This window comes from Salvelinus alpinus, chromosome 2 (genome assembly GCF_045679555.1).
Source record: "Salvelinus alpinus chromosome 2, SLU_Salpinus.1, whole genome shotgun sequence".
NCBI classification, from domain to species: Eukaryota; Metazoa; Chordata; class Actinopteri; order Salmoniformes; family Salmonidae; genus Salvelinus; species Salvelinus alpinus.
Window position 1 is genome coordinate 45,674,623 of NC_092087.1, and position 22,061 is coordinate 45,696,683.

General features: G+C 43.5%; 1 protein-coding gene across 14 annotated transcripts in view; it reads right to left on the reverse strand.

Moving 5' to 3' along the window:
- LOC139563015 (calcium-dependent secretion activator 1-like) overlaps positions 1–22,061 on the reverse strand; it is a 147,262-nt gene that overhangs the window by 89,345 nt on the left and 35,856 nt on the right. For all 14 annotated transcript variants that reach the window (XM_071381347.1, XM_071381330.1, XM_071381287.1 and 11 more), the window contains exons 2-3: positions 16,485–16,598; positions 7,548–7,880 (exon numbers count right to left, since the gene is read on the reverse strand). In XM_071381347.1, coding sequence (XP_071237448.1) covers positions 7,548–7,880; positions 16,485–16,598 — 447 coding nt within the window. The remainder of the gene's footprint in view (positions 1–7,547; positions 7,881–16,484; positions 16,599–22,061) is intronic.

Sequence of the window (22,061 nt, forward strand, 5' to 3'; positions counted from 1 at the left end):
AGACACACTGCCTCCTTTCGTTTTCCCTAAAGCCGCCGTCCATTCCTGCCGCTGCATGGAGAGCCCACCAAGTACTACGTCCATAGCGTCATCACCAGCCAATAAGACATACAGTGCATTTGGAAAGTGCACAGTCCCTTGAATTTTTCCACATTTTGTTACATTACAGCCTTATTATAAAATTGATTATTATTATTTGTTTTCAGAGTGGCCATCGGGTTCTTGGTCACCTCCCCCAATTGCTCAGTTTGGCTGGGGGGCCAGCTCGAGGAAGAGTCTTGGTAGTTCCAAACTTCTTCTATTTAAGAATGATGGAGGCCACTGTGTTCTTGGGGACCTCCACTGCTGCAGAAATGTTTTGGTACCCTTCCCCAGATCTGTGCCTTGACACAATCCTGTCTTGGAGCTCTACGGACAATTCCTTCAACCTCATGGCTTGGTTTTTGCTCTGACGTGCACTGTCAACTGTGGGACCTTATATAGACAGGTGTGTGCCTTTCCAAATTATGTCCAATCAATTGAATCTACCACAGGTGGACTCCAATCAAGTTGTAGAAAGGATGATCAATGGAAACAGGATACACCTCAGCTCAATTTCGAGTCTCATAGCAAAGGGTCTGAATACTTATGTAAATACGTTTTTTCAGTTTGTTATTTTTAATACATTTCTAAAAACCTGTTTTTGCTTTGTCATTATGCGGTATTGTGTGTAGACTGAGGAAAAATGTCCATTTAATCCATTTTAGAATGAGGTTTTAACTTAACAAAATGTGGAAAAAGGGAAAGGGTCTGAATACTTTCTGAATACACTGTAGAATAAGAGTCTGGTAGCAGCAGTTGTGATGTGTGTGTAGCATGAATGTATATGTGAGTGTGTGTATGGGTGTGTGCATATGTGAGTGCATGTGTGCTAAGGTGCGGAGAATCAAAGCAGGTGGTCAGTCCAGTTCAAGTGTTCAGGTACCTGTAGATTGGACGGAGGGGGTATCGCTTAAGTCGCAACAAAATCGAATATAACGTTGCGTATAATATTCAGAATGACGCAATTCCGTGTGCAAAGCAACTTAAGACCTGCATCACTATACTGAGAACTTTTCCGTTTCTAGAAGGACGTATTTGGGTGTTTTTGGAGCCTTTATTCATGCACCCATACCACACAATGAGAATGAGGAAGTGATTTTGGTATTTGGTTTAAGTTTCTCAAAAACATGTGAAAAGAAAAAGGTGTCTTGACCCTTCTATAACATTCCATTTACATCAAAAATAGAGATTTGGTTGTAAAAAAAAAGATAACTTCCCTTTTAACTATTAAGACAGACAACGCAGCTCAAAGTTATGCAAGTATTTCAAAACAAATATTAGTCAGCCGGGATCTTAATCTAGAAGGGGATTTTCTCTGCTGCTGTTACCAAGAACCTTGATCTTGCAAATTAACATTAGCCACTTTAAAAAGAAAAGGAGAGCCGCACACCCTGATGAAGACAGCTTGTCTGTCAAAATGTTGGATATTATGTTATTAAATTATTGCATTTGAGCTCCTAGAGTGTGTGGCTCTCCTGTTCTTTTTCAAGGGTTCTACTCCGCTAGCCTGCACCTCGCCTAAACAGGTGTGTGTTTCTTTCGCCTCCAGATGAACATTAGACACTTAGCACGTTAGCAAAACCCAGCTAAAGATAATTTATTTGGCACATCTTGGATAGTTAACTAAATAGTTATAAGATATATAGCTGGCAAACATTAGTAGTGAATTTCACACAAGTGTAACTTGATCACCTCACTTAAAGGAAAAGTCCACACAAAAACTATATTTTTCCATTTTTTTCATTAGTTCACTGTTGATATAGTCCCAAAATGTTTTCCATGTCAGAAATCGTTTGCTGTTTTGGGAAACTAGTACCGGTAAGTTTCATAATGAAAAATGATCTAACAGGCAAAATGATGAACGCGATCTGCTTTGTCTATTACCTCGTGCATAAGTTGACTGCAAGTATTTATTTAAAAAATACAAATATCCACATTCACAAAAATGTTTACAGTATTGACGATATTGGAAAATCATACCGAGGGTATTTCAAAATACCACGGGATACCGCCCAACCCTACTCCCACATTGATACTGAATACTGCATTGTTGGGAACGAGCTTGTAAGTAACATTACACTGTACTGTTTTACACCTGCTGTATCCTGTGCATGTGACCAAAACACTTTGAAACTTGAAACTTTTGACCCGAGAGAGCCATATGTGCCCTGATCAAAATTAGTGCACTAATACTGTATAGGGAATAGGGTGCCATTTGGGATGCAGATGAGGAAAGGCTGGCTTACTGTCACTGTCATAATATCATTTTCCATACAAGGCACAGTCAGTCAGAATACTTTCCATCAGCATCATCAAAATGGTTGAAAGAAAATATTCAAGGGAGAAGAGCAGCCAATAAAATGAGGTCTTTAAATGGGGCAATCTGTGATTGGCACATCCATTTTTGGACTATTAAATTAATGACATACAGCCTGTCACGTTCCTGACCTTATTTCCTTTGTTTTGTCTTTATTTAGTTGGTCAGGACGTGAGCTGGGTGGGTATAGTCTATGTTCTATGTTTCTAGGTTAGGTTTGTCTGATTGGCCTGATATGGTTCTCAATCAGAGGCAGGTGTTTTACGTTGTCTCTGATTGGGAACCATATTTAGGTTTCCTGTTTTCACTGTTTGTTTGTGGGTGATTGTTCCTGTTCGTGCGTTCATGTGTTCTATGTTCACTAGTTCAGGACTGTATCTTCGTTGGTTTTTGTCTGTTTATTGTTTTTGTTCGTATTTAAAAAGTATTCCAATAAATATGGAAACGTACCACGCTGCGCTTTGGTCCTCCTCTCTTTCCACCGACGAAAGTCATTACAGAATCACCCACCAAACTCGGACCAAGCAGCGTGGTAACGGACAGCGACAGCGGCAGCAGCAGCGATGTCAGGAATGGACATGGGAAGACGAGTTGGACGGTAAAGGACCCTGGGCAGAGCCAGGGGAATATCGCCGCCCCAAAGCTGAGCTGGAGGCAGCGAAAGCAGAGAGGTGGCGTTTTGAGGAGCTAGCTCGGCAGCAGAATCTTGATTATACCACTTGGGAAGAGATAGACAGGTGGGCGGTCGACCCAGGGAGAGTGCCGGAGCCCGCCTGGGATTCTATGGAGCAATGTGCGGAGGGATACCGGCGAATGGAGGCAGCATGGCGAAGCGGTAGGAAGCCCGAGAGACAGCCCAAATAATGTCTTGGGGGGGCTAAAGGGGAGTGTGGCGAAGTCAGGTAGGAGACCTGTGCCAACTTCCCGGGCTTACCGTGGAGAGCGAGAGTACGGGCAGACACCGTGTTATGCGGAAGAGCGCACGGTGTCTCCTGTACGTGTGCATAGCCCGGTGCGGTACATCCCAGCTCCTCGTATCGGCCGGGCTAGAGTGGGCATCGAGCCAGGTGCCATGAAGCCGGCTCAACGCATCTGGTCTCCAGTGCGTCTCCTCGGGCCGGTGTACATGGCACCAGCCTTACGCATGGTGTCCCCGGTTCGCCAGCACAGCCCAGTGCGGGTTATTCCACCTCCCCGCACTGGCCTGGCTACGGGGAGCATTCAACCAGGTAATGTTGGGCAGGCTCGGTGCTCAAGAGCTCCAGTACGCCTTCACGGTCCGGTCTATCCGGTGCCACCTCCTCGCCCCAGCCCAGTACCACCAGTGCCAACATCACGCACCAGGCTTCCAGTGCGTCTCCAGAGCCCTGTTCCTCCTCCACGCACTCTCCCTGTGGTGCGTGTCTCCAGCCCGGTACCACCAGTTCCGGCACCACGCACCAAGCCTCCTGTGCGTCTCCAGAGCCCTGTACGTCCTGTTGCTGCTCCCCGCACTACCCTTGAGGTGCGTGTCCTTAGCCTGGTACCACCAGTTCCGGCACCACGCACCAGGCCTACTGTGCGCCTCAGCAGGCCAGAGTCTGCCGTCTGCCCAGCGCCGCCTGCGCTGCTCGTCTGCCCAGCGCCGCCTGCGCTGCCCTTCTGCCCAGCGCCGTCTGAGCCGCCCGTCTGTCCGGAGCCGTCAGAGCCGCCCGTCTGTCCTGAGCCGTCAGAGCCGCCCGTCTGTCCTGAGCAATCAAAGCCGTCCGTCAGTCAGGAGCCGCTAGAGCCGTCCGTCAGTCAGGAGCCGCCAGAGCCGCCCGCCAGTCAGGAGCTGCCAGAGCCGCCCGCCAGTCCGGAGCTGCCAGAGCCGCCCGCCAGTCCGGAGCCGCCCGCCAGTCCGGAGCCGCCCCTCAGTCCGGAGCCGCCCGCCAGTCCGGAGCTGCCCCTCAGTCCGGAGCCGCCCCTCAGTCCGGAGCTGCCCCTCAGTCCAGAGGCGCCCATCAGTCCAGTGGGGTTAATTTGGAGGGTCGCTGTTAAGAGGAGGCCACGGAAGCGGGGATTGACTATGGTGGAGTCTGGGCCACGTCCAGTGCCAGAGCCGCCACCATGGACAGATGCCCACCCAGACCCTCCCCTATAGGTTCAGGTTTTGCGGCCGGAGTCCGCACCTTGGGGGGGAGGGGTACTGTCACGTTCCTGACCTTATTTCCTTTGTTTTGTCTTTATTTAGTTGGTCAGGACGTGAGCTGGGTGGGTATAGTCTATGTTCTATGTTTCTAGGTTAGGTTTGTCTGATTGGCCTGATATGGTTCTCAATCAGAGGCAGGTGTTTTACGTTGTCTCTGATTGGGAACCATATATAGGTTGCCTGTTTTCACTGTTGGTTTGTGGGTGATTGTTCCTGTTCGTGCGTTCATGTGTTCTATGTTCACTAGTTCAGGACTGTAGCTTCGTTGGTTTTCATCTGTTTATTGTTTTTGTTCGTATTGAAAAAGTATTCCAATAAATATGGAAACGTACCACGCTGCGCTTTGGTCCTCCTCTCTTTCCACCGACGAAAGTCATTACACAGCCTTTGTTGTTTTATTTAAATCCTGGATTTCCCCTTTAACAGAAAAGCATCCATCATAAAGAATGAAAATCATCAAAGATCCTTCAAATACATTTATTTACTGCTCAACAGACATTAGACAAACAACCGATCCGCAGGCCATTAAATCTGGTGAGACCTTGTTGTTCACTATGCAGCTACAGAAAATCAGGCATGAGATGTTGAATTTTTGCTCCTGTCATATTGAACACTGTGGTAAAAAGGCATCAGTTGTCAGCAGAAGAGCCATTCTGCTGCTTGTGAGCAGTGATGTATTGACTGCTGTGACAAGATGGTCAATGGAATAGAGATTTAGTACGCTTTAATGTCCCGACTCTGATTGCTCTGCGCTAGTGTGTTAATGTGTGCAATAGTCATCTGTGCATGTGTGTGTGTATGTGTATCAATCTGTGTGTGTCCGTGTGTGTGTGTGTGTGTGTGTGTGTGTGTGTGTGTGTGTGTGTGTGTGTGTGTGTGTGTGTGTGTGTGTGTGTGTGTGTGTGTGTGTGTGTGTGTGTGTGTGTGTGTGTGTGTGAATATGTGCAAGCACATTTCAGGCATGTGTGTTCCAGACAAATCGTAAATCAATCTGAACAGGTTAGCTCTTTGCTACAAGCAAGCGGCCCTGACCTAAATAAAATAACAAGTTGTGTTTACCTACTAACACTGCAGCACAGCCTACCATTTCCATGGCCCCCAAAAGATCTAAAGGGCCAAAAGAACATACAGAAAGCGATGATATTGAAAATATAGCGGTGTTTTCTTTGTCTGCAGCTCTGCAGGGTTTAGAGCATGTTTAGAGGGATTGCACACCACACCACCACCGCACAGTGTCCTCATTCATGACATGACCCTCCACCAGCGGCTCTACTCTGCTCCGCTTTGCCGCCAGGCAGCACAGGAAAACTAGGTTAGCCATCTTCAAAGGATGAGCAGGGAAGAATCTAAAGCACAGTGAATTTGTGGGGAGGCTATGGGAAGATTCAGAGGGGATGTGCTTTATCTCAGCGTGAGACAAACCTCCAACAAATTAAGGTTCGGGAGAGAGAGAGAGCGAGACAGAGACAGAGAGAGATGGAGCATGGATCGGGATTTACGATCAATCTTTAACTTCACATTGTAACCCAGTCTGCATTCACAATCTGCCATAAAACTTCAGTTGAAGGAAAAGAACGTCAGTTTGTGTTTAAATATTAAAAGTAGGCACCATTTGTTTAATTGCACCTGAGGATACGCCATTGGGTTTGCAACCTTTCAAATTGTATACAACATTAATGACAAAGAAAAGACTAAGAGCTTCTTTCGCTCAGACAGAAATTAAGTTGTTTCAACAATTCATTGGTTTCCGAGGGCAACGTGCATTAAATTGAAATGGGAGAGAAAGAGATTCTTCACTTGTGTGGTTGCTAATGTATTAAATTATGAGCAAATGTAAATGTATCTTAACTCTGGCACTGAATGCTTCCTGTGATCAGACTTTAATTAAGCTCCTGGAAGAAGAATATATTAGCGCTGCTATCTGCTCTCTTAGTCTCAGCATTCCCATAGTCTGTTGTAAAAGTGAAGCAGTGCTGCGGGGAGGGAGAGTTATTTTCTGACACGGGCACCCTGGTGTCCACCATTATCCTCTAGCAATCTCAACATGTCACTCTTAATAGGGTGGAGATTGAAGCGCTAGCTCTCTAGGGGAAGGCTATAAGACAGATAGGCCTGTGATTTACCAGGGGTGTATTCATTACGCCGATTCTGTTGCAAAACGTTTAGTCTGTTGCAAACTGTTTTGCAACAGAAACTGTTTACTCAAAATGGAAAATGTTTTGCTACGAAAACATGAGTTTCTATTGGACAAATTCAGGTAGGTCCCCTCACAGTTCCGTTTGCTTCCGTTTGGTTCTTAAAATGTAAACCTTTACCATTGCAAGACGTAATGAATATACCCCTGCTTTGGCTTTGTGCTATCTCCCTCTTGAACATGTTATTTTATATTCATTCACCTGATGAACTGCTTTGCTTTATCTTGGCCAGGTCGCAGTTGTAAATGAGAACTTGTTCTCAACTGGCCTACCTGGTTAAATAAAGGTGAAATAACAATAATATTTTTTTTTTTTAAAGGCTGTTTCAGCCAAAATAAAAGAATAGGAAGAGCCTGTTTATGAATGGAAAACAGGCCCTCTAGTCAAGGTAAAAAACCAGACAGCTACAGTAGCAAAATCTGTACAGCTGCAGGTATAGCCTAAACAACAGTAGCAAGTGCTGCACTGTTCTGGGCCTTGCGTTGTTTTTTGTTTGTTCTTTTTACTAGGTGAGGCTTTGCTCATGAGGACAATACTTCACCCAGCAGGCAAAACTGTCTGCAACATCATGATGACGTCATTGCAACCAGTCAGTTTTGCCCACTGGGAAAGATCTAGCAGTAATTTTTCAACAGTGATGTACACACACATAGATGTGTCAGAAATAGCAGCCGATGGGCCCTGTCCAAAAGCAGTGCAGGGAATAGGGTGCCATTTCGGACGCAACCATACTTCACAGTGACGCGTACAAACACACCCTCCCTCTACTAACGCCTGCTCTTACCTGGCAGGCGTTGTAGAGCAGCTGGTGCTCAAACTTCTTGATACCCAGAATGTTCTGGAACATCTCGTAGAGCTGGTCCTTGCTGAGGATGAGCTCAGAGGCTGCACTAGCCGTCATGCGTTGCTGAGCCTTGCGTGGGTCCTCGTCCCCGCGGTAGATGGTGTCGAACTTGGCCATCCAGGAGCTGAGCACCGTCTCCTTACTCAGGCCATCGATCTCGGGCAGGCTGCGGACACGCTTCTCGATGTGCCTCTTGAACACCTCCCTGCAGTCATTGGCTGAGAAGCCCCCGCTCTGGACCATCTTGGCAACGCGGTCACTTTTCAGGAACACCTGTGGTCACAGAGAGAGATGTTGGAAAGGATAGATAACCGCACACTGTTGGAAACATGAATACCACTTCAAAAGGAGGCTCAGATGCAAAAATAGATGATATTTATTAGGACGTGCTCAGTGCAATAACGTGCATAAATAAGGCAACTATTTTGGTTGACTTAACCATCATCAGTGTCATAAAAGGGCGAGCACACACATTTGGCTCATATAAATGTAGATTACATGACATAATCAAACCTAGGTACAATAAATGCAAATAGAAAATCTGAAAATCTACTACAACAGAGAATGAGGGAGAGCAATGTGACGTCAATGACTGGCACGTAACAAGTACAGATTGATAGGGTCAGGCTGCTGCTGCAGCTACAGATAATAGTACATTTAATTACATTCATTCATTACATTCATTACAAAGAATCTCAAAGCGCTAACGGTGGCATGTCTTCACCTGGAGCAAGAGTGCAAACAGCAGAGCATGTAGTTGTTGAAACATATGAACGATAATATATAATAAAATAACTGAAACATTTACGCTGCAACTGTAAGAGGCTAAACGCTAAAATGGATCTTACAGTATTACCGACGATAAACAACTAATAGCTTTTTGTGTGTTTTATTTAACATGTTCATTGTATCGAGACTCTATTATGACCATATAGGTTGAAGAGGAATTGACTATATATAATTACTCAGACGATGATGAGTCACCCTTTTAGTCTTAGTCTATACTATATATCTAATACATGAATATTTTATACTCATTATCACCGGATGTCTTGTACAATAGACACACGTGAGTTGTTATGACTGTTGGGGGTGATGTGAGATGTCTGTTCACCATATCATTTAAGACCACACACCAAACCAAATAATACCATACATCACACACATCCGTTTTTTCATCACTGTGGATCCAATGTACAGAAGTACAAAAGTTAGGGTCATCCCGTGTGTGTCTGTGTGTCCGTCTGGATGCTAGCTAGCTGGGCGGATTGAAGACATGATTGCAACCACTCTGACTCAGGCTGCAATGGAATATGAACCAATGGAAGGTAGCCATCCATGCAGGATGACAAAAAAAGAGAAAACAAGTGACTGACTGCAGTACCACACCACAATAATGGTGGAATACTGAACGATGCAGTGTTAGATTTCTTCTCTGTGCTCTACAGTGATATACTGGAGTAATATAACTACAGACATAATAGCAGAGAGAGCAGCATACAGTATATAACATTTAAAATAGTGGGGAGTAATGTTGATGGCCATTGGATGGAAACGCACTTGCTATTATCAAGACTCTCCTTCCAGGCCTCCCTACCCCCTACTCCTGAATTATTCAGACTGAACAGGGAGAATGCTATTCTTTCTCATTATTCCCAAACTGTGTGTGTGCGTGTTTGTGTTTTAGAGTTGCGTTTCTGAGAACTACCTGCCAGACTGACTTTCTCTCCTGGTCCAAACCAATCTTACTTTATAGAGCAGCTGATCTACTAATATACTGATTGATGTTGGTCCTACAGTCGGTCTGATGTCTGGCAGATATACTTTGCCTGCTCTCTCTTTAAAAGTACAGGGAGAGTGATGGGGCTCTGTATTAATATCTGGTTCCTATCCAGGCAGACTGCAGACATTTCACAGAGAGCTACTCTACCTGTGGAGCATCGCTGACAGAAACCACTGCTGGGGAAGCAAATCATCCCAATTCCATAGCTATGGTATTCTGTGGTCATTATCTGGCAGGGATGGAAGATGGACAGGCAGGCTTTGTACATCATTAGAAAACATAGACAGAAATGGTGGATTGATTTCTGAGTTTGTTTCTGATACGACTCCACTGTTTTTATGATCCTTTATGTCCCTTTGTGCTCCCGAGTGATGCAGCGGTGTAAGGCACTGCATCTCAGCGCTAGAGGAGTCACTACAGTCCCTGGTTCGATTCCAGGCTGTATCACAACCGGCCGTGATTGGGAGTCCCATAGGGCGGCGCACAATTGGCCCATAGTCGTCCGGGCTAGTGTTTGGCCGGGGTAGGCCGTCATTGTCAATAAGAATTTGTTCTTCACTGACTTGCCTAGTTAAATAAAGGTTAGATAAAAAACGTACAGCCCTTACAATTGCAATTGAATGAATGCATGGCCATTATGACCAGCATTCACATAGAGAGACACCTAATACCCCATCCATCATCCATCATCATTCTTTGATATTGGTAGTGGTGGTTGTTCTCTGTGTGTAGCTTTGACTGTCTCTTGTATGACTTTCAGATTCAATGATTACCTCTCTAACTATAGTGAAGCCTATAGAACACTGGCTGTATTCTGGGCACGACAGAGATCAAAATGAAATACAATGTTATTTGTAACTTGCGCCGAATACAACAGTAGACCTTACTGTGAAATGGAGCCGGAAGAAATGGCAGCATTTTTCCGGGCGCCCAACCAATTGTACTATTTATGTGGGGTTTTCTTGCGTTATTTGTAACTTATTTTGTACATAATGTTTCTGCAACCGTATCTTACGGCAAAAAAGAGCTTCTGAATATCAGCACAGCGATCACTTACTTCGGATTAGACAAAGATTTTATCTTCGACAAGCAAGACGCACAGGACATTCTCCAAACACCCGACAGGGCCAACATCCCCATTATTTGCAAGAGGAAGCGACGCAGGTACAGAGGACAAAGAGCCGGATGCCTGGTCAGGACCCGGAAAAGGCGAGTGGGAAAGCTGACGTTACCGTCAATACTACTCGCCAACGTGCAATCATTGGAAAATAAACATAGACGAGGTACGATCACGAATATCCTACCAACGGGACATCAAAAATTGTAATATCCTATGTTTCACGGAATCGTGGCTGAATAACGACATGGATATTCAGCTAGTGGGATATACGCTGCACCGGTAAGATAGAACAGCACACTCCGGTAAGACGAGGGGGGGCAGTCTGTGCATATTTGTAAACAACAGCTGGTGCACGAAATCTAAGGAAGTCTCTAGATTTTGCTCACCTGAAGTAGAGTACATTGTGATAAATTATAGGCCAGACTACCTGCCTAGAGAGTTTTGAGCTAAACTTTTCGTGGCTGTTTATTTACCACCACAGACAGATGCTGGCACTAAGACCGCACTGAGTCAGCTGTAAAAGGAAATAAGCAAACAGGAAACCACTCACCCAGAGGCGGCACTCCCAGTGGCCGTGGACTTTAATGCAGGGAAACTTAAATCAGTTCTACCAAATTTCCATCAACATGTTAAATGTGCAACCAGAGGAAAAAAAATCTAGATCACCTGTACTCCACACACAGAGCGTACAAAGCTCTCCCTCGCCCTCCATTTGGTAAATCCGACCACAACTCTATCCTTCTGATTTCCTGCTTACAAGCAAAAATTAAATTATCGGTCTATAAATCGGTCTATAAAAAAGTGGTCAGATGAAGCAGATGCTAAACTACAGGACTGTTTTGCTATCACAGACTGGAACATGTTCCGGGATTCTTCCGATGGCATTGAGGAGTACACCACATCAGTCACTGGCTTTATCAATAAGTGCATCGAGGACGTCGTCCCCACAGTGACTGTACGTACATACCCCAACCAGATGCCATGGATTACAGGCAACATTCGCACTGAGCTAAAGAGTAGAGCTAGCCTTTAGCTCGGTGCAGATGTTGCCTGTAATTCATGGCTTCTGATTGGGATATGTACGTACAGTCACTGTGGGGACGACGTCATCGATGCACTTATTGATGAAGCCGGTGACTGAGGTGGTATACTCCTGAATGCCATTGGATGAATGCCAGAACATATTCCAGTCTTTGCTAAAGAAAACAGTCACTGCTACTTCCTGCTTTAGTTTTTGCTTGTAAGCAGGAATCAGGGGGATAGAATTGTGGTCAGATTTGCCAAATGGAGGGTGTGGGAGAGCTTTGTATGCATCTCTGTGTGTGGAGTAAAGGTGGTCTAGAGTTATTTTTTTCCTCTGGTTGAAGGTATGACAGATTTTAGTTTGACCTGATTTCCCCCGCCACCAGGAGCGCTGCCTCTGGATGTGCATTTTCTTGTTTGCTTATGGCCTTATTCAGCTTGTTGAGTGCGGTCTTAGTGCCAGCATCAGTTTGTGGTGGACAGCTACGATGAATATAGATGAAAACTCTATTGTTAAATAGTGTGGTCTACAGCTTATCATGAGATACTCTACCTCAGGTGAGCAAAACCTACAGACTTCCTTAATATTACATTTCGTGCACCAGCTGTTATTGACTAATTGACACAGACCACCACCCTTGTCTTACCACAGAGGCAGATGTTCTGTCTTGCCGATGCATGGAAAACCCAGCCAACTGTATATTATCCATGTGAAATGTGTGTGTGTTCCTACGTTCAGTTCTGAGACAGAGTGTTGTCATGACCTGGCCCTCTTTGGGTACAGCGAGCACCATCCCCCTCTCTCTGCACCATCCCCCTCTCTCTCACCACCTCTCTCTCTTCCCCTTACACCCAGACTCTGTTAGGCAGGTCATAATTCCTAGAGGAGTTCTCTCCTCATGGCCAGAGTATAGAGTGAGTGAGGTTCACAGGAGAACAAAGGAACCTCTTCCACATCACAAAACTTGAGAACTGAACAATTTTTGGAGAATGTGTACACGGTCGGGGAAGAATCCAGCTACGACCGGTCCATTTCGTTTAATGTTTATGAAACTCATGAGAGACAATACAGCCACATTACCACAACTCTGTTTATACAAGAGTCTCAGGTGTGAGGCTTGCATCTAATTGTTGTATAAAATGAATGAGTAAAGATGAAACTATTTGTGAAATTATGTAATGTGATTATAAACAGTTTAATGAAGGAAACTCCAATTCCCTTTGGAGTTTAACTAAATCATTGGCCCGCCCCATGAGCACAGACATTGATCTGGCGTCATGGGACAGCCCCTTTCTACTGTTACGAATATAACCCCCACCGGGAGGAATTCCAATCAGACCAGCTTACCTCGAGACGGCTAAGTTTTGAGACCAGACCAGCTTACCTCGATTACCACGAGAGGGCTAAGGTTTGAGGAGAGACCATAAACCTGAGTATAAGCTAAGGGTGTAATGGTTGTTGAAACTCTGAGGCTATCGATACCGACAGAATAAGAGCAAATCTTTGATACTAATTACTAGTCTGCAGCTAGGAATTCTAAACCATTGAATGCGAAGCCCGACAACCGCCAAAACATCTATTCTATAACAACATTTCTGAATGGGACTCTGAACTACCCATTCTAACCCCGGAAGAGAGAGAGAGAGCGGACAAACTCTCCAACAGAAAGACGGACGATTCCAACAGAAATCACGACGACACACTGAGCGTAAATATATATATTGATTGTAATTTTTCCCGAATTAGTGAGCGTTCATGTGCAAAGGATTAGCATTTCAATGAATATAATTATCAACTGTGTAGTGTCTTTTATCTTTCGAGCCCTTCCCAGTCCCTTTGTCTACTAAGCCGCGATACCGGTTTAGCCCACTAGGGCACATCCCCTATCATTTCCTTGTAACCATATCTACTTTGTTTGTTTGTATGTGCATTTCTGTGATTATTTAGTTAGTTAATAAATAAATGATTGAGACAATTTATGTATGACGTTTGGAATGAGACTAACGTGAGGTAAAGAATAACTCATTCATTAGAAGACTAATTGATCAGATATTAAAATATCTGAAAGTTATATTTGGAAAATTATTACTTTGTAATCTGAATATTTTCCTTGGTGCCCCGACTTCCTAGTTAATTACATTTACCTGATTAGTTAATCACGTAACAATAATTACAGAAAATTGATTTGATAAACTAACAGTCTTCAGTTTAATGATGCCAAAGACATGACAGTGTGATCAATAGAAGGAGCCGGTACTCCTCCATGCAGCCAGGGCAGACTGCGTGTGTGCGTGCGTGTGTGTGTGCGTGCATGTGTGTGTGCGTGCATGTGTGTGGCGGCAGCAGCCAGGGACGGGACAGACAGTTCTCAGGGTCATCCTCCATCACCTTAACAACAGAGTGATGGGGAGTGAGCAAGACAAGGCCATTGCCATAGCACCGGACACACACACACACATCAGAGAAACTGTCTATCAGGCCCCTGCATCCATTACACTGTGACAGTTAAATTGTGGCCACATTGTCCACTGTGATTAAACACTAGTGACACACTACAATAAGAGGACAGTAGTTTTAACCCTGTTATGTTATGCATTTACAGCACTGAATTAAATAATCAAGTTGATGTGTGTGGGTAGAGAGATAGCGAGAGTGGGGGTTGAGAGAGAGACAGAACAAGAGAGAGAGGGAGATACCTTTCTTGCACAAGCCTGTAACAGTAAATCTATTTGTTCTGTTTGACATTGGCGCATTGAGTTCTTCTAGGCCCAGGAAACAGATAGACACCTGTATTTGGGCATGTCTCAGCAGAGAGGAAGAGGCAAAGTGAGATGGATGACTCTGTACGTGCGAGAATACAGCGTGAAGCAGACCAAGTGTTTATTTTTTTTGTATGGAGGTCAATGAGAGCGTGTTAAATTTTGTCAACATAAAATATAATTGCTAATTTGCTAAGTGAGGTTAAGTTTTATAATGTTTCTGTTGTTACAATTGTATTGATATAAGTGGATATACGTGGCCTCTTATAAAAGACAGAACACAGTGTTAATTTAATGATGGTATTTCTGGACATAACAATGGGTGTCCCACAGGGACCAATTCTTGGTCTGCTACTTTTCAATATTTACACAGCTGACCAGGCTCTGTCAGAACACTCTGCCTTTATTGCCCTGCAGAAATAATTTTTTGAACTGAAATTGGTACATAATGCAGGTAAAAACCTAGTACACTGCCCTCCTGAATTACTGGCATCCTAAGTAAATATGAACAAAAAAGTATGTGAAAAAATTACCTTGTTGTTTATCAGTTTGAACTTACACTCAAAATATCATATGAATCTAACCTTTAACTGTGTTAAAATTGTAAAAATAAATAAAACAATTGTCATCAATAAATAATAATTTTATTCAAAAACATACATTATTGGCACCCCTAGAAATTCTTATGAGCAAAATGTAATTGATGTATATTTCGGTTAATATTGTACTTTCTAAAGTTCATCTGAGTCTTTGGGAACTCTTAAGGGGTAATCCACAACTTCCTGTTTCACTGGGGTATAAATATGAGGTGACTCACAGACTAAACTCCCTTTGTCATCTATCAACATGGAGTGTTTCTGTATGGAGGAATGGTCTCAAATCCCTTCCTATGTGTTCTCCCACCCAATCAGACATTATAGGAGACCACTCATCTTGACAAAGGGAGGGTGCACAAAGTACTAAATTCATGGGTGCCAATGATTTCTTGATGACATTTTTTTTTCTTCTTTGAACAATTTGAACTCAATTAAAGGTTAGATTCATATGATATATTGAGTGTAATATCAAGCTGATAAACAACAATGAAATGCTTTTCACAGCCTAATTTGTTCATATTTACTTAGGGTGACAATTTTTGTCTATAAAGCCCTCTTGCATAAACTTCTGCCATACCTTACCTCATTGTTAACCTTCAGACATATAAGTTACCAGACCCGGACACGTGGATGGCTAACACTGGAGATCCCTTCAATCTTCACCAAGGTACGTAAATCTTGTTATAGTTTTATTGCGGCTGTCATGTGGAATTATATCCAAAGCGGACGATAGAAAATGAAATCCCATATAAGGGTATTTTTATCTGCACAATAATTCTCCTATTGTTGAACTGGTTGAATTGTGACTGTAATGTAGGTGGGAGTACGATGGCAGCCTCTTTAGCACAAGGATAGCGTGTTAGCTAATCCATATAGTCAGTGAATAGATGTGATGTGCACACGACACGATGCATCATCCCATCCACCATTTTCCCCCCACAGAGCACAGCAGTTCCCTGGAATTCAGGCCAAAGCAACAGAGCGCTGAGAAACTGAGCAGCCGCTTCCATCTACGAGTGATCCCTAGCCCTACAGTTAGAGAGAGAGAAACTAATTCACCGAGCAGCACTGAGGAAGAGGTGCAGTATCTCTGCCATTCTGTTTTCGGCAGCACTGACAGACTGTATCTCAACAGCTCGGGTTTTGAGTAATTAGGAAAAGCTCTGATAACAGTTCCGGGAGGCAGATGGAGCTGGGGGGGTCTTTTTACGACTCTCATGTCTATGCTAATTGAGTTACAGCAGTAAATGACAGCTAATCAGCCTGGTCTATTGCATTGAATGCTAACACTATCTCAGCACCACAACACATAGGAAACACGGGATTAAAACACATGATAGCGGTCTCTGTAAAGAAAGACAAAAGGATGGTTCATTTAACAAGCGTATTGTAACAGTGGTGTGCTGAGAGACAGTCGGCGGATGGGATGACACATTTGTAGGTTAGAGAGAGAGAGAGAGAGAGAGAGAGAGTGAGAGAGAGTGAGAGAGAGAGAGAGAGAGAGAGAGAGAGAGAGAGAGAGAGAGAGAGAGAGAGAGAGAGAGAGAGAGAGAGAGAGAGAGAGAGAGAGAGAGAGAGAGAGAGAAAATCTGTACCTCATAGTAGCTCTGGACTGCGTTGATGAACGCTTCATCAGCCACTATCTGGGTGTCTCCGTTGAGGAAAGCTTTGAAGCGGTCGTTGGTCTGCCGGAGCTGCTGCTCTGTGATCTGGGGAGGCAGAGGGCATACAGAGGATACTTCAATAACACAGACATATCACACAGAGGACACCTCAATAAGTCCTAAAACACAGCCATGGGTAGGGATAAATCGACCTGTTACATATGTATGGGTTATGGCTATGGAAGACAGTTGACGTACGTTAATCCAGATAGTTCAGTGTTTTGAGAAGATACATTTTTGGGTTATTTGATAGCTCTTGATTTGATTGCTTCTGACGAGGGAGGGGTGCTTGCTTAGCATGAGGAAACAATATGTGTATAAACTGTACATTTCTAACAATTATATATGAAATCTGTTATGTTGCCCTTTCTGTCTTTGCTAGGATTTGTGTAATAATGTCACTCAATGAAGTACAACCTGTAGTAAACACCACATGCCAGAGAGACAGGCTGTACCAGGAGCACCTCTCATTTAAAGAGCGATTGCCCATAAAAGCAACTAATCCCTTTGAAAACGACGTCTGTGGTAATGATATTAGTCAGAAACATGTATTCTAGTGTCAAAATGTACTACAACGTGTAAATAGGATAATTTGTGTCAAAGTCATTGTAACGCAGACGCTGGGAGTCAGGAAGCAAGTACAGAGGGTGAATTTAATAATACAAAAAACATGGAACAATACAAAACAAGAGTAGCGTCTGGACATGAGAAACATAACTAATACTGCCTGCGGAAAGAACCAAAGGGAGTGACAGATATAGGGCAGGTAATCATAGAAGTGATGGAGTCCAAGTGCGTCTCATGAGGCGCAGGTGCGCGTAACGATGGTGGCAGGTGTGCGTAATAATAAGTAAACTGATGACAATGAGCACCAGAGAGGGGGAGCGGGAGTAGACGTGACAGCCATGTCTAAAATGGAGTTTGGAACCTCAGTGAGTCACAACGAGTAAATGAAGGCTAGGTTTGGATTACAATTATGTCAACAAGTCATGCCCCCTTTTATCAAGCTCACGTGCAAATCGCCCCTCCTCTCCCTTCACTTCCCTTCAATGAATAGGGCTCCATTGTTTGATTGACCCCAATGCGTTTCAAGGACAGCAGACTGAAAAGCCTTATACGGATTGACAATGCCTCCACAGCTAAAGTTCTATAGTTTGCATGCCCTGCCAAAGGACTCTAGTCTGGGTACCAGTCTTTATAGCTAACATTCCAATCCTTGGCACTCGAGGCCAGTTTCTTTTAGCAAATGACAGGTGTGGCAAGGAGTGGAATGTAGTCGCTGAACAGAGACGCAACCAGGCCTGAAAGACCCTAGCTGGTATGCGGAATAGGTGCTTGGAGTCAATGTGGGGAAGGAGAAACCCTGTGTATTCTGCACCAGGATCAGGGAACTCCTGTTGTATACGGGACAACACACGGGAAGGTATGACTACTATGACATGTTTGCTAAGGTAGCCCCATTACCACCAGACAAAATGTCAATAGGCACAGCATCTGCATTGGCTGGGAATGACAATGAAAGGTGCACATTGTTATATTAGCAGCTTCATTGGTGTAAAGGTAGTGGAGGTTCCTCAGAAGAGGAAGGGGGGGGACCATCCTCCTCAGTAAATTTCATAAAAATCTAAATAGTGAAACATTAACTTCACTAGGGTAGGGGGCAGCATTGGGAATTTTGGATGAAAAGCGTGCCCAAATTAAACTGCCTGCTACTCAGCCATAAAAGCTAGAATATGCATCTAATTAGTGGATTTGGATAGAGAACACTCTGAAGTTTCTAAAACTGTTTGAATGATGTCTGTGAGTGTAACAGAACTCATATGGCAGGCAAAAACCTGAGAAAAAAATCCAACCAGGAAGTGGGAAATCTGAGATTTGTAGTTCTTAAACTCATGACTTATTGAATACACAGTGTCTATGGGGTCATATTGGACTTCCTAAGGCTTCCACTAGATGTCAACAGTCTTTAGAACCTTGTTTGAGGCTTCTACTGTGAAGTGGGGGCGAATGAGAGCGGATTGAGTCAGAGGTCTGCCAGAGAGGCATGAGCTGACCACGCACGTTCACGTGATAGTTAGCTTGCATTCCATTGCAATTCTACAGACAAAGGAATTCTCCGGTTGGAACATTATTTATTATTTATGTTAAAAACATCCTACAGATTGATTCTATACATCATTTGACATGTTTCTACGGACTGTAACGGAACTTTTTGACTTTTCGTCTGCACCTAGTGATCGCGCCTCATGAATTTTGATTACTGGGCTAAACGTGTGAACAAAAAGGAGGTATTTGGATATAAATGATGGACATTATCGAACAAAACAAACGTTTATTGTGTGGGAGTGCATTCTGATGAAGATCATCAAAGGTAAGTGAATATTTATAATGCTATTTCTGACTTCTGTTGACTACACAACATGGCGGATATCTGTTTGGGTTGTTTTGGTCTCTGAGCGCTGTACTCAGATTATTGCATGGTGTGCTTTTTCCGTAATGTTTTTTTGAAGTCTGACACAGCGGTTGCATTAAGGAGAAGTAGATCGAAAATTCCATGCATAACAGTTGTATCTTTATTTGGTTTTGGCTATATTTGGTTGTATTTCTTCAAAACTTTCACTTTCACTTAGTTAGTGAATGCAGCTAGCTAGTTTAGCCTACCCAAACTCCTGGCTCAAACAAAGAAGGATGATATGTTAGCTAGCTGGCTTTGGCTATCCAGCACTGGAACTCTTCCAAGGTAAGCTTTTGGCTTAATATTATTTATTACCAAAGGGGCTCGCCGGTGTAACTGCTAAACTGCTTTCTGACTGTAAACTGTACTGCGCGATTGTAGCGGGTTAACTAATACGTTAGTTCTAGGAGTTCTTGACTATGACGTGAGAACAATGTGTGTAGCGGTCATGATTTGAAGGTTTGGCTTGGAAAGGTTTTTTCGCCTGGTCACAGACAGCTGATGTGTTGTGCACTGAAGTCCACAAGCAAAGGGAAAGGTTAGAAGAGGAGAGCATGTAGATGGTCTGCCACTGCGAGGACGATCAGCTGTCCGTCCAGTCTCCCTGTAGCGCTGTCTTAGGCGTCTCACAGTACGAACATTGCAATTTATTGCCCTGGCCACATCTGCAGTCCTCATGCCTCCTCGCCTAAGGCACATTCACACAGATGAGCAGGGACCCTGGGCATCTTTCTTTTGGTGTTTTTCAGAGTCAGTAGAAAGGCCTCTTTAGTGTCCCAAGTTTTAGTAACTGTGACCTTAATTGCCTACCATCTGTAAGCTGTTAGTGTCTTAATAACGACCGTTCCACATGTGCATGTTCATTAATTGTTTATGGTTCATTGAAGAAGCACGGGAAACAGTGTTTAAACCCTTTACAATGAAGATCTGTGAAGTTATTATCGTTGAATTATCTTTGAAAGACAGGGTCCTGAAAAAGGGACATTTCTTTTTTTTGCTGAGTTTATATGTAAAACATTTCCTACCGAGCCTTTCCATAAGTCCACGCAAGTTTCTTCCACTGTCTTCTTACTGTAATTAGAGCATCGTTGATGTCGTGCCGGGATGCCAGCAGATTACAGATTACCTTTGCCGATTGCTCATCATCTTCATTCCTCGATGGCCCAAAACCCTTAACACAGTTACCATTTAAAAACACACTGTACATGGACTAGTTACTACATTTGAAATGTTACCAAAGCACTTAGTTTAGGGAGGGAACGTTATTTATAATAAGGGATACATGGAGAAATTTGTACCCCTCTGAAATGAAAATGGACGGCCCTCCCTTCAGCAAAATATATTTGACCTAAACACTCCCTGAATACTTGGAGAATTTTTTTGGGAGTGACCCTCCCCTATACCAATATATTAATTAAAACAAAGTGGATAGCAGAGAACATACATACCATTTAACCTCACTTCTTGTACAGACCAGAGCCTTAAATATGCAGTTTTAGAAATTGTTCTTCTTCCCGTAAGCATTGCATGGCAACGCAGGAATTTTGATAGAGCACAGGGCTGCGGGCCAGCAAACCACAGTTGACAAAAGTAGGGGTGCAAAGATCACCTTTATAGTAAAATAATTGCATGAATAAATCATTGTGCTTTGCAGGTCCGAGAAAAAATGGCCTTTTATAAAAATGTCATGCAAATCTACGTAACTTTACATATTACCTGAATATTTTTTCATACTACACCATTTACTGAAATAACAGGCTAAGAATGGACAAAGAGATAGGCCTATGTGTTCATTTTAAAATATTTCTCTAATGCCAAATCAGTGTGTCTTGTTTGCAACGAAACGATCCCTGTTTGCAAATAATTAAATCTGAGACTTTATTAGGAATCTGAGCATGGTACTTTCAAAAGTTAGGCCTTCCTTTCCACCCCAGACAGAGTAGGCCTACCTTTCCACCCCAGACAGAGTAGGCCTACCTTTCCACCCCAGACAGAGTAGGCGTACCGACGCAGAAAAATGTTAACTTTAACTGCTGCCTACTCTTCTTCCATTACTCAACCCAATGAGAAGTGTTTTCCTAAAAGCTGTCTGGATTTAAACATCTTCCATTGTACAGGAAGTGAATAGCTTAATCAATTGATAGTGACAGAATTAGATTACTTCCCAAGCAAAGTACATTTTTTGTCTCCTCTAGAGGTTGTTTCTAGCTTAAAGCATCGCGGACCAAAGCGCAGTTAGATGCCTTGACAGCGGGTTAACTGCGTTGTTCAGGGGTAGAACGACATATTTTTCCCTTGTCAGCTTGGGGATTCGATCTTGCAACCTTTCGGTTACTAGTCCAACACTCTAACCACTAGGCTACCTGCCGCTCTTCACGAACAAGGCTATTTAAATAGTGCATCGTGGGTGGAGCAATTGACAAATCTATGGATATAGCAGCCTATAGCCTAATTTCATATGTTAAACAGGTAGGCCTACCTCGTATTTCTTAAATAGGTCTAAGTCTAATGAAAATGAATACTCAAATTTGCCTGCTTTCAGCACCATAAGCTGTTCATTTCTGATTGATTGTGCTGATTGAAGTTTAAGCACCACAATGTAAGTTACTCAAATTTGGCTTATTGTGAGGTCAATAACGCTGATAAATACATCTTCGTCAAGAAACCTACTGCATTTAATCAAATCAATTATAGTAGTAGCAAGCTGTCAAAGTTTACCTCCGGTCTTCCTTCCCATCTTCGTGCTCTCCTTCTCAAACTGAACAGAACATAGGATAATAGACTAGTATAATAGGATAATAGACTAGGCCTAATCAAAAACTATTTTAGGAAGAAGCCTTTGACTCTCCTCCTGAACTGCCACTGTAGGCCAACACAGCACAGCCATTGGTTAGGCATCACACAAAAAAGGTTTTGATCAGCAAGAGCAGAGCAGGCCGGGGCTCAGGGTTGGAATATCCATTGCAGTGTGTAATGCAGCCTAGTTTTATTTACACCATCCCAGCAGCTTAGAAATATAACTTAACTTTGTGCTTCTCCGAGCATGCACTTCG